The 13,018-nt window shown below is 37.3% G+C and overlaps 1 protein-coding gene across 2 annotated transcripts in view; it reads left to right on the plus strand.

The window, feature by feature from the left end:
• The window catches only part of prkcea (protein kinase C, epsilon a), an 87,352-nt gene that overhangs the window by 10,917 nt on the left and 63,417 nt on the right, over positions 1-13,018 (plus strand). For both annotated transcript variants that reach the window (XM_067429407.1, XM_067429406.1), the window contains exon 2: positions 8,715-8,778. In XM_067429407.1, the coding sequence (XP_067285508.1) occupies positions 8,715-8,778 (64 nt within the window). The remainder of the gene's footprint in view (positions 1-8,714; positions 8,779-13,018) is intronic.

Raw genomic sequence — 13,018 nt, forward strand, 5'->3', positions numbered from 1 at the left:
TCATTCTCACTTCTATTTTGTGACCAATGTTTTGTTTTGTTCTATCGTCTGTGTTCCTGTGTTCATCAATACGTCATGTATCAGGTCAGGGGTTACTCTTTGGGCATAAATCGATCTGTTGGAAGCGAGCTCATATAAATGAAATAGCTCATTAAACATGGCTTTTTTTCTCACACAAATACATGGCTTCTCTTCAGAAGTCCTTTATTAACCAACTGGAGCCGTGTGGATGTCTTTTATAATGGATGGATGCACTTTTTTGGGCTTCAAAATCAAATCCTCTATTCACTGCCATTATAAAGTTCAGAAGAGCTAGGTAGGATATATTTAATATATCTCTGATTGTATTCATCTGAAATAAAAATGTCATATACAGCTCCGGAAAATCAATGTTAAGTTGTCTCTTAATTTTTTTCCATAGCTGTACACCTAGTATGGCTTGTGGGCGAGTAAATCATGGGACAATTAAAATGTTTGGGTGAACTAACCCTTTAATACTTCTATTCAGCACAGACATATTAAAAGTTGCTTGCGCGTATAATGTTATAAAAGTTATCTATTTTGAATAAATGCAGTTCTTTTGATCTTCCTATTAATCATAGAATCCCGAAAATGTATCACGGTGTTGACAAAAATATTAGGCAGCAAGATAGCAATAAGAAATGTTTCTAGAACACCAAATCTGCATATTAGAATGATTTCTGCAGAATCATGTGACACCAAAGCCTGGAGTATGATGGTGAAAATTCAGCTTTGCGTTCACAGGAATAAAATTATAAATGTAGTGTATTCATTTTAAACTGTATTGATAATTATATTTTATGGACTATAGAAGCAAATTATGCTAAATGAAATGTATTATTATACAAAGAGTTCGGATGCTCTAAAAGCTACTCCGGTCAAAAATGAGATAACGATACTGAGTGAATGCTCTCCGCATATAGTATAAGCTCATAAAATACTTTCACTTCAAACATAATAGATCCCAGCCTCAGCCCATCAGAAGTACCGGTACTTATGTAGAAACCTATATGCAGAAGTCTGACAAAAATGCTTTTTTTAAAAGAAAAACGTCAGATGGACTTATAGGCTTTTGCATCTAAAGTCTTCATATATTTCTACTGAAAAAAAATGACAACTTCTCTTAAAAAAGTGCTCATATGGCCCACAGAGAGGCCAGACTCTCCCATCATCATATCTGCAGTCATCTTCACTGCAGGAGCCGACAACAGACTCGAATCCTCTCAGCACCCTTTTCACACACTGCGTGTTCACACACACACACACACACACACACACACACACACACACACACACACACACACACACACACACACACACACACACACACATACCAGTGCACCGCAATCATCAGCGTAGCTACGTGCATGTGCACGGTCATTTTATGCCTGAGATCAAATCAAAGTAATTCACACCTCGTGATGTTTGAGACACAAAGGCGTATAGTCTGTTCCTGTGCTCGCAGTTACATGAGTGTTTTATCTCCAGATGGCTGTTTTCATTTTGTCTGGTCTCTTTTTGCGCTATTTACTAAATTAAAGCCGTGAAGCCCTCTCAGGACCTAGTGTTTATTCAAACTGAATTCCAATCAGACCTTCAAAGGCTCTCATTATTAGTCTGTATCATGAATTATGCACAATTAGCCCTGGTGTGGTGTCTTATTAGTAATTCATGGAGCTCTGAAGGCTTCACTCAGAGCCGGTGCGTTCAAGGAGCCGAATGTGCTCGTATGGCCACATTTGTGTGTGATTTCGAGTGTGAATGGGAGCCGTGCGTGCCGCCTAGCCGTCATGCTGAGGCTCTGCTGTTGACAGATGGACGTAGGAGGACTGTTGCTGAGCTCAAACTGTCTTAGAGAGGGTAAGAAATGGATGAGGAGAGTATAATGGAGGAGAGGGCGAAATTGAGGAGGAGTGGAAAGAAAATGTTCCTCTATGTTTAATCATAGCAGAGAGATTCTTTTAGAAATCAGTGGCACATGTGTTTAAACTTCTTGGACCTACTTTTGATTTCCCAAGTGCGCAGTTAGGCACAAGTCTTCATTTGCACACAGTATTTAAGTCTCTCTCTCCCACATCCCTACTGTAGGCTCTCCTTGTCAAATCAACAGTCCTAATAGGACTAACAGCTTAATGTGATGAACTACTTGACCACAGCTTCATCCTTTCATATTTCGTTCTTAAAGAAACAGGGCGCTGTTTTTGTATAGTCGGATTGACACATCACTTTTTATATTTAGTCATGAGACGTGGGTCCATAAATCGCAACCACCTCCACGTATACTGAATGTACAAGGTAGAAGTTTAGTATAAGCTATCTTGCCAGAGCATTATACAAACTAATTCAAACTAACGTTTATATTAAAGGGTTAGTTCCAAAAATGAAAATTATGTCATTAATTATTCACCCTAATAATAATAATTTGTTACATTTATATAGCGCTTTTCTAGACACTCAAAGCGCTGTACATTGAAGAGGGGAATCTCCTCAGCCACCACCAATGTGCAGCATCCACCTGGATGATGCGACGGCAGCCATATTGCGCCAGAACGCCCACCACACACCAGCTGATTGGTGGAGAGGAGACCGAGTAATTAAGCCAATCAGGAGAGGGGGATTATTAGGAGGCCATGATGGACAGAGGTCAATGGGCAAATTTGGCCAGTATGCCGGGGTTACACCCCTACTCTTAATCGACGGACATCCTGGGATTTTTAATTACCACAGAGAGTCAGGACCTCGGTTTAACGTCTCATCCGAAGGACGAGCCTAATGTCGTTTGACACCCGTAAGACCTCCGTTCATCTTCAGAACACAAATGAAGATATTTTTGTTGAAATCTGATGGCTCATAAAGGCCTCCATTGACACCAGTGTCATTTCCTCTCTCAAGACCCATAAAAGGCACTAAAGACGTTGTTACAAGGCACATCTCACTAGTGATTCTAAAATCATTTTATGAAGCGACGAGAAGTTTTTGTGCGCAAAAAACAACAACAACTAAATAACAAATTATATTGATGGGCCGATTTCAAAACAAAGCTTCGAACTGTTGAATCAGCGTATCGATGCATGATTCGGATCGCCAACGTCACATGACTTATAATCATAAGGTTTTAATAATCCTTCAAATTCTATGAGAACAGTCCACAGTCTCCACACCATAACTATATTGATACCCAGCAAGCAATTTTGAGTTTTAAAAGACGTCTAATAGCTGTCCAGATAAAACAAGGCAAAATCTGGGCTGACAATGTCAATGAACATTTATAGACATCTAACCATAGCCCAAGAATAGACTTGTCATCTAGAACATGAACAAAGAAATTAAACCAAACACCATTACTGTTGATTTCACTTACATAAAGGAATATCAGAAATCTCGCAAGATATTTTGGCAAAAATTACATGGAACCAAATTTAAGGTTATTTTGGTTAGAAGTGGGTTACCGGACTATATAGGGTCTGTAGTTAACCGAGACGGTGAAAAATGGCTATTGCTTGCTAGGTAACAACACAGAGGAAAAATGTAATTTTTGATTTCCATTTGATGAATGGTAAAAACATTAACAGCCTGTCAGAATTCCTCTTGCTTTAAAAGACCTTGAGCAATTAAAGCGGCACATAACTTGAGTGCATTCTTATAATAAACAGGACATTATCTTGCGTTGACGCTAATTTAGTTGTCGTTATAGTTATCTTTATAGTCCTCGCCCTTGGTGTGAACTGGACTTCATTTATTTTATTTTATTTTCTGAAACCTGCTGTTTCAAAAACCTCAGCTTGTTTTTAGGCCATTGAGCAGCGCTTAGCATTTTTCCATGGAGATGCGCATTCGGGAGAGCGTGAGCGGCATGTGTTCTCTGTGGCTTGTGGGTATCTGTTTGCACAGCGGTGATTAGAACAGAGAGAGGGCGAGTTAAGGCCAATGAGGGGTGCACGTTTAGGCACTGGAGGACAGTAACCAGAGCAAGAGTTTGTTTTCTTTGTGTTGTACTTGATAGCCTTTCTAAGTACACCCCGCTCTGGCATATGCACATGAGTGAAACAACTGGCCCGAGGTGATTTTTAGCAGATATATGAAGTCAGTTCTCCTCAAGTTCTCACAGGTGTCCTAGCAGACTAACCACAGGTGTAGGTCATCACATTAACTATTGAAGATGTTCCACTAACATCATACTTTCCAGAAACTTTGAACAATGTTATTTTGTAATTTTGCACTTTACAAACATGGAACGGTATTGGCCTACTTGTGCAACCTTGTCTCTGATAGAGAAATTCAACTAGACCACATGACAGTTGTTTACATTCAGTAAGACAACTGTTCTAATTGTTGTGCATAGTGTTTCTCAAAAAACTTGGTCTTTTGAGCAAATTTGACAAATGTTATGAGTTCATATTGAAATTTGTAGGCTCTTTTAGAACATCTGTGAGGCAGGAGACTTCACAGTATGTTTTTGTTCTCCATGTCATGTCATTTTTGTCTGAGAGAAACGGATGATATTAAAGAGATCTCGTATGCGATATCTCTTTTCTAAGGGCAGGGACAGTCAGACAGCGAAGCCTCTTGAGCTGTGGGTGTGGACGAGGTTGAGCCGCAGGGTGTTGCATAAGAGGAGCTGATTATGTCCCACAGCTTATCTCTGGGTTTTATCCTCTCTTTCTCCCCTTTCTCTCGCTCTGATTTTTTTTTTCTCTTTTACTTCCCAGTTATATTCTCATGATATCCATATGATGCCTTAAGTTTAACCCCTAGCCGCCATTTTGATTGATTTTGTGCATGGAATGCTACAGTGAATTGAAGGAAAGTACTTACTAATGAGGCATTGAACACATCCCATTAAGCATTGCAAATGCTACGCCAATCAGAAACCACAGTACAAAATAATACAACTTGACCTAGTGAGCCTTGTAAAATAACGATTACTTTAAAACATTAATGTATATGCAAATATATAAGTGAATATATATTATACACTGTATATATTAGGGCTTTCAAGTGATTAATTGCGATTAATCCAAAAGAAAAGTTTGTTTGCATATGTGGGTGTACAATGTAAAATTATGATGTATATATTTTAGAAATATCTGCATGTATTTATATACATACATACATACACACACACACACACACACTATATATATATGTGTATATATGTATGTATTTATATATATACATAATTAGTATACACCGTACACACACACACTGTTTTTAGATAGTTGAGCAATGCTAACCATTTTTCTATGGAGGCAAGTTTGATCTCTCTTAAAAATATTTTGATAATATATAATGCCCATAATATTAAAAATATTTTTATGAATTCGTTTTACATTTTTGTTATTGTAATGTTATTTTAAAACGTACATTACATTTTTATTTAATATTAATATTAACATTGACATTAAATAATAATGTTAAATTGATTGATAAACTAATATCATTTTTAAAAAGCAAAGTTGTGTGTATTCTGTGCATTCTGTGTAGGTGTGTGAACAGTCAGTTAGTGGTAGGTACGAGAGCTTTGTATAACAAAGAGGCAGAAAGAGCAAGCTTCAGAGATGCCACAAAAAGATGAAGAAAGAAATGGCACAGAAAAAAAGATAAAGGCAAGAAAAAACGGTTTCTCTGTGCAAGTAATGTGATCTAACACTGTGCAGCTATGCTGCTGTACATTATTCAAAAGGGACAAATCAGTATTGATTGACAGACTGTAGTACATCTGTCTGCACGGTATATATGCCCATAGTGCTCTCTGGTTTTCCTCAGCTGTGTGTGTGTGTTTTTTCTTTTCACTTATTCTATAAGCGCTGTATTTTTCAAATGTTATCAGTAAATATATCATATAAATCATTTATCATATAAAGGGTTGGCAATGTCATGCACACATTTGCCAATCTTCTGACACATGCAACAGTCAGATTAACTACATCAGTTTGTCCAGTGTCAGTTAGCATAGCAAGAGGTTTTAAAGTAATGCACTAATGCACTGTGGGGTGCAAAAGTGGGAGACCATGTTGAAATTTTGGGATTCATCTCATTTAAGCCTAAAAATAAGTTTTGGATTTTGTACAATGTAAAACAAAGACATTTTAAATGATAAAAAAGTAATATTCTGCTCTATTTCTGGGTCACTTATTAAATAATAAATGTGACTTTTATTTGTATTGCTGCTGATAATACCATTTTCAGTGATTTATAATTTTATTACATATTTTATAACTGCATTTTCACTAGTGATTTCAAACTTCTGGGCCTTGTTATATTTTTACAATTTGCCCCAGTTTTACTGAGAAAGATATTTAATAGAAGCATATTTTGAGCCATATAAGAGATACTGGTATCATGCTACAGGCTCTGTTTTTTTCATGAGCTCTTCTCTTGTCATATTTAGTCTTATTCCAAATGATGCACGTGGTAGACTTTTCTTGCCTTTATATATATATATATATATATATATATATATATATATATATATATATATATATATATATATATATATATATATATATATATATATATATATATAACAAAATGTATTTCATTAAGACAATCAATTTTTTAACAAAGAATTTATCTTAATTTGTTTCCTCTTTTTGTGCCTTATTCTAATGGCAAATTGGTTTTAAGCATAAAAATAATATTGTTTTAATATTAAAATGCATTATGTTTTAAGTATAAATCATATTAAACATAATTAGCTAGGTTTATACTTAAAAAAAAGAGCAGCTATTTGCAAAATAAGCAAGACATTTTCAGTTTAGGAGAAAGATAGAGAAAAAGTCATATTTGAAAGATGTTTGGATATTTTTGCTGGAAAAATCCTTTTAAAGAAAATGTTCGCCTTGATGACTTTAACTAGACTTCTGTCTGCAGGCTGTCCTGGAGCCAGAATGATGACCGGAGCTTTGAAAAGAGCTTTCGAACTAACAAACCCAAATACTCGACCAGCGAAGCTGCCTTGCCAACATTGTTTATAGCAAAGCATGATACTGGTTTCCTGGAGAGTGTCATCAGGGAGACTAGAACACACCGCTCTATCCTTGCACGTTCACACACACACACACACACACAGATGCAGTGGCCTTTCCTTCCTCTGCTAAATTTAGTTGCCGTTGCACCTCTGAGACAAACACACTCAAGGAGGCTGCTGTTGAATGGAGTCTCATGACATCACAGGAAGCAAGGAGGGTGGGGGAGGGGCCACGCGACTGAATAACAGACATGTCATCACCCTGTTAGCATTCCAGATGACATCATCAGTGCAGTGGTAACTTTCGTCTTGCAGGGATTTAAAGGGTTAGTTCACTCAAAAATAAAAATTATTTTGATTTATACCCGCATGTCTGTTCCAAACCCATAAAAAAAACGAATGAACATTTAGCCTGAGAGGTTTCTGGCCCTCCATTGAAAGTACCAGTAACAACCTAAAAGATTTAAAAAGGTTATGAAGGTGTCATAAAACAATCAATATGAATTCAAGTCTTGGAAAGAGATACAAACACTTCATATAATGAACATATTAAATTCGTGATGTTCACCATATGTGATGTGCTCAATGTCGATCATTGTTTAGTTGTAAATAAAATCTAAATTAAATCTGCTCATCATATAAAGTGATTTCAGCTCTTCACAAAATGACTTCTTGAGTTTTTTATTTTTGATTGAACTATCCCATAAAAGCTATGTTTGATTATAATTTCATCAGATGACTGGTATGATCTGATATGTTGGAGAGGGCAGTTTTTGAGAGTGCGACAGGCTCGGTTTTCGAAAGTGCATCAGGATTTCATCAGGAATTAAAGGAATAAATCTGTTTTGTTTTGTGTTTTTTTTAGCTGAGAGAGCACATTAAACTCGGGACAAAACAACAGAACCGCAACCTCCACAGCACAAACTGTGACTGAAATCTGGGCAAACGAAATCTCTTCTGCCGCAGAGCCCATCAGATCAGCTTGTGCCGTTCTTCATGTCCTAATTCCTGTATTCAGGAAGAGGCTAAGACCAGGAGTGCTGATCTGGCACCGGGTCCGCCGTGTCCCTGATGATCTAGATCACTGTGAAGAGAAAAATAAAACCGGCCTCCTATTTTGAGACTCTCTATGAATGCGGTTCGATATCTCTCTCTCTCTCCTACACCTCCATCCACCTCCACATATGCACCGCGGGGCCCGTATTCTCGCTCCCTCTCTCTGCATAATAAGATTAAGCAGTGGTTTCCTGACATTGTGGATCTGGTGCCTCTCCCAGCTCCTCTCCCCCCACGCGGGGTTGATGGCGAGTGGGCGTCGAATCTCGGCTAGGCGTCGGGCCCATGTGGGGTCTGCGTGGGTCGCTCGGGGATGTGCTGAGCTGACAGGAAATTGTTTGAAAAGGAATTATAAAACTGAAGCAGTTTCCCTGCCAACTCTCTGCCACCCTCCGTCCTACGAGAAAACAAAAAGAGGCAGAGAGCAGGAAGTTAGTGAGCGCGTGTGCGAGGGGCCCATCCCTGTAGAGAGAGATTCACAGAGGGAATCTATTACTGGGATCGTGAACTTTGGCATCAGCTGATAAAAGTAAAGGTGATGTTGAATGAGATGCTGACAGAGCGTGTTCACAAAGTCAGTGAATAATAAGCTTCTGGATGAATTCATCTCCCTTTTGTGCTGAGATGCTGCCCTCTGATTGGTTTCTTTTCTGTTTCCTCTCTACAGATCGACTTGGAGCCTGAGGGCAAAGTGTATGTCATCATCGATCTGTCGGGATCCTCCAGTGAAGGTGAGACTCTTGAGTAAATTAACACAAGAACCAACTGTTACAAATACAGCAAAGGCAGACGTAGTACTGTAGGTGTGACGTCAGGCACTCAAGGATATTGCTAACAAAATAATCATGAGTGAGGTCTGTACACGACAAGGCATAGTTTACACAAACGCTGGAATTGATCTCGCACACGTATCTCTACGCCATATCGTGTGCATTGACCTCACTCATCGGAAGTGATCGCATGCTCAAGGCTGTTGGACAAAAAAAATATATAAATACTGTTCGATTTCTCGCACAAACCGATCGGTTCATGTCTTAAAGGAACATTCCTCTTTTTTTGAAAATAGGCTCATTTTCCAGCTACCTTAGAGTTAAATAGTTGAGTTTTACCATTTTTGAATCCATTCAACCGATCTCTGGCAGTGGGACTTATTGCATAGCTTAGCATAGATCATTGAATCTCATTAGACCGTTAGCATCTCGCAAAAAAAAAAAAAAAATACCAAAGACTTTCAATATTTTTCCTATTTAAAACTTGACTCTTCTGTAGTTACATTGTGTACTAAGACCGACAGAAAAATTTGAATTTGTGATTTTTTTGGCCGATATGGCTAGGAACTATACTCTCATTCCTGCGTAATAATCCAGGAACTTTATGTACATGTATGTGCATGTTTTTTTTTACTCATAGTTCTCGTGTGTTACCATTCACATGCATAAGTTAAAATCTTTATTTGTGTTCTACCTAAGAAACAAAGACACCTATATCTTGATGCCCTAGGGGTAAGCAGATAAACATCACATTTTCATTTTTTGAATGTAGAATTTTAAATGATCTTTAATGTTTTGTATTATTTTTTTATTTTTTTATAATTATACACTAACGTTCACAAGTTTGGGGGTTGTTCAAAGACAATGAATCCTTTTATTCAACAAGGACACATTAAATTGATCAAAAGTGACAGTGAAGACATTTATAATGTTTTCTATTTCAAATAAAATGGTTCTCTGAAAAACTTGAAAAAAAAAATGTTTCTACAAACATATATTACAGCTGTTTTTAAATTGATAATAAATTAGACATTTTTCTTGATAAAATAAACTTCTTGAGTGCCAAATCAGTGTGATTTCTAAAGATCATGTGACACTGAAGACTGGAGTAAGGTCTGCTGAAAATTCAGTTTTGTTATCACTTGAATAAATTACATATTCAAATATATTCTGATATAAATTTGTTTAATTTAATTAAACTTTATTTAATTTTACATAGCACTAATATTTCGCAATATTACTAAATGAATAACTGTAGTTTTGGTAAGCATAAAAGACTGAAAAACATAAACAAATATGAAGTATATGTATAAAATGTTTGAATATTTAGTGTAATTTTGTTTAGACTATTTTTAAATGGACTAATGTTAAGCTAATCGGACTAAAATGGACAAAGTATTTGCTCAATTTAAAAGAAAATGTGCATCCAAAGACAAACACTGACAAAAAAGAAGAACATTTTTGTGCAATCACTGACAACTGAATAGTAATGATCCGAGAACTGGTTTGTCTGTCCTGATGGTGGGCGTTTGATATATTCATGAAATCCTCTTGGTTTTGTGATGCATCATTAGTGCAACAAGAGAGAGACCTGTGCCAAAATACTTACGAGTAAAAGGAAGTGTGTGTGTCTGTGTGTGTCTGTGTGTGTCTGTGTGTGTCTGTGTGTGTGTGTGTGTGGAAAGCTGCAATGTCCATTAGGGAAATCCCACTCTTTAACGCTTCTGTGTGTGTGTGCGGGGGCTGAAGCTGTTCTTTCCTGGGTGTGTGTGGAGCATATGTTCTGAGAGCCCACTCACAGACCTGAGGCTGGTGCTGGGAGATACCTTTCTTCAGTTGAGGTGAACTAATGATGCAGACTCAAAGCAGAAATGCTGGACTGTGATTCTGGAATAGCTTTTTTTTTTAAATCCCCACTCTGGTTATAACTGACTGGATGCATTAATGAAGATGATCATGACAGATAATCTTCATTGAATAACAATTCAATCAAAATTCAGACAATGGAGTGTTTTAAAGGATGGTTTTCCACCATTTACTTTTGCCATTCCAGAACCACATGAATTTTGGTGAATTTTTATGCAATCATTAATAGAAAATATGATTGCATATTTTCAATTCAGAATTACAGTAACACTATTTTAGGGTTAATTTCTCGCTATTAAGTAGTTGCTTATTAGCATGCATATAACTAGGATATTAGCTATTAGGAATTATAAAGCACATATTAATGCCTTATTCTGTATAACATTATTCTACCTCCCATAATCCAATAACTAAAATTAAATGCTACAAAAACTAAATAAATATTAAATATTAAGTAAATATTTAGCTACTTGCATCTTACCACTCTTTCACTGTAAAACTAAAAGCGTTACGTTGGAATTCACACTCATCTTCAGTAAACGTTAAGTCCCACCTTCTTTGATCTGATTTGCAGTCATTTTGACATTGATGAGCGTAATTCGATTGCTGAGGCAGACCAGCCAAAAAATGTACATTTTTAAACTTTTTGCCATCCTAAACACAAACAGAGTGGTGCGTAATGGAGAGCTTGCTCCGCCCACCTACGTACACTAATTACTACTCATTTACTACTCATGTACTACTATTTTCCTGCAGTACTGCATCTGGGATTGTCAGTCAAATTTTTACCGGTCCAATCAGCGAACAGAGGGAGTGTCTGAGAATGATGATGTTGATCCCGTGCGCTAGTTTAAGCTGACATATATCATGACAAAACGTTGGCGATTGGTTATGGCAGATCCAATAGTTTTAAACTTCAAGAGTACCCGCCTTCAAGGAAGTTAACGCTTGTCAGTGGAGAGTGACCAGACTCTCTGTACAAATGAAATGTCTGAGAACCAGGCTATTGGAGAGCTAACCTGACAAGCCAGACCCACATCAAGATGTTTGGTCTGGAAACTCACCATTGACAGGGCTCAATCCGAGGGGCGGAATAAACGGTTGTCTTTCAAACTCCCTCTGCATGCGATAGGATAGCGCTACCACCAACCAGAGCAACGAAGGTGAAACAGAGCTCCTTGATAGATTAAACATTCGCCGTATCCGGTCGGCAAAACTTCGAACACATCTTCCCTTTTTAAGAATGACTTCAGTGCCGTTCTTTGTCCTTTTCTCAGAGAAAAGCTTAACTCCAAGTCTTCCAGAGTCGTGGTCAAAGCTGGTTCGAAAGACCGCCGTTCGCCAGTTTCTGTGTTTACTAGAAGCACGCAAACACAACTCGGCGTCGTCATTATGGCCCCGCCCACCAACTCTATACACGATGTGATTGGCCCAGCAAGAGTTAGGGAAATACAGCTCAGAAGGGTATTGAGAGTTGCTAGACGACACTCGCGGGCAGATTAAATTTGCTGCCGCTAGGGTGCGTCTAGATTTCTAGGCTATTGGAGAGCAGCATCAAATATCAAATATTGGGGGGACAATTTAGCCTTCCAATTATTGAGGGGAACTTGTCCTCCTCAGTCCCTATAGTGGTTTACGGCCCTTAGTTAATGTATTAACTAACATTGAACAAAACATTTTTTTTATTCAGTATTTATTGTTGTTTGTTAGTTCACAATGCATCACCTACTGATAACAAATATAACTTTTGATTAATAATACAATGATAATGTATTAGTAAATGTTGGAATTAACATTCATATCGATTAATAAATGCTTTAGAAGAATTGTTCATTCTTTATTCATGTTAAAGGCAGGGTAGGTAATTTGTTCCAAAAGGATTTTTTGTTAAGCTGGTTGAAAGTGTCTTCACATCCTGATAGCAATCACTAAGTTGCATTGTCTAAATCAAAAGTTTGGGCACCCCAGGTAATTTTTTTTATTAATGTGCATAAATCTCCAAAAGGCATCAAATTACAGATTAGACATCCTTATAATAAGTCAAAAAAAAAGTTTGATTTTATTTCCATTATTTACAATTTCAAAATAACAGAAAACAAAAAAATGCCGTTTGCAAAAGTTTTGGCACCCTGCAGAGTTAATACTTTGTACTCGCTTTTTGTAGCTAGCCAAGAGTCTTTCAATTCTTGTTTGAGGTATCTTTGCCCATTCTTCCTTACAAAAGTCTTCCAGTTCTTTGAGATTTCTGGGCTGTCTATCACGCACTGCTCTTTTAAGGTCTATCCATAGATTTTAAATTATGTTAAGGTCAGGAGATTGTGAAGGCCATGGCAAA

This window comes from Pseudorasbora parva, chromosome 21 (genome assembly GCF_024679245.1).
Source record: "Pseudorasbora parva isolate DD20220531a chromosome 21, ASM2467924v1, whole genome shotgun sequence".
NCBI lineage: Eukaryota > Metazoa > Chordata > Actinopteri > Cypriniformes > Gobionidae > Pseudorasbora > Pseudorasbora parva.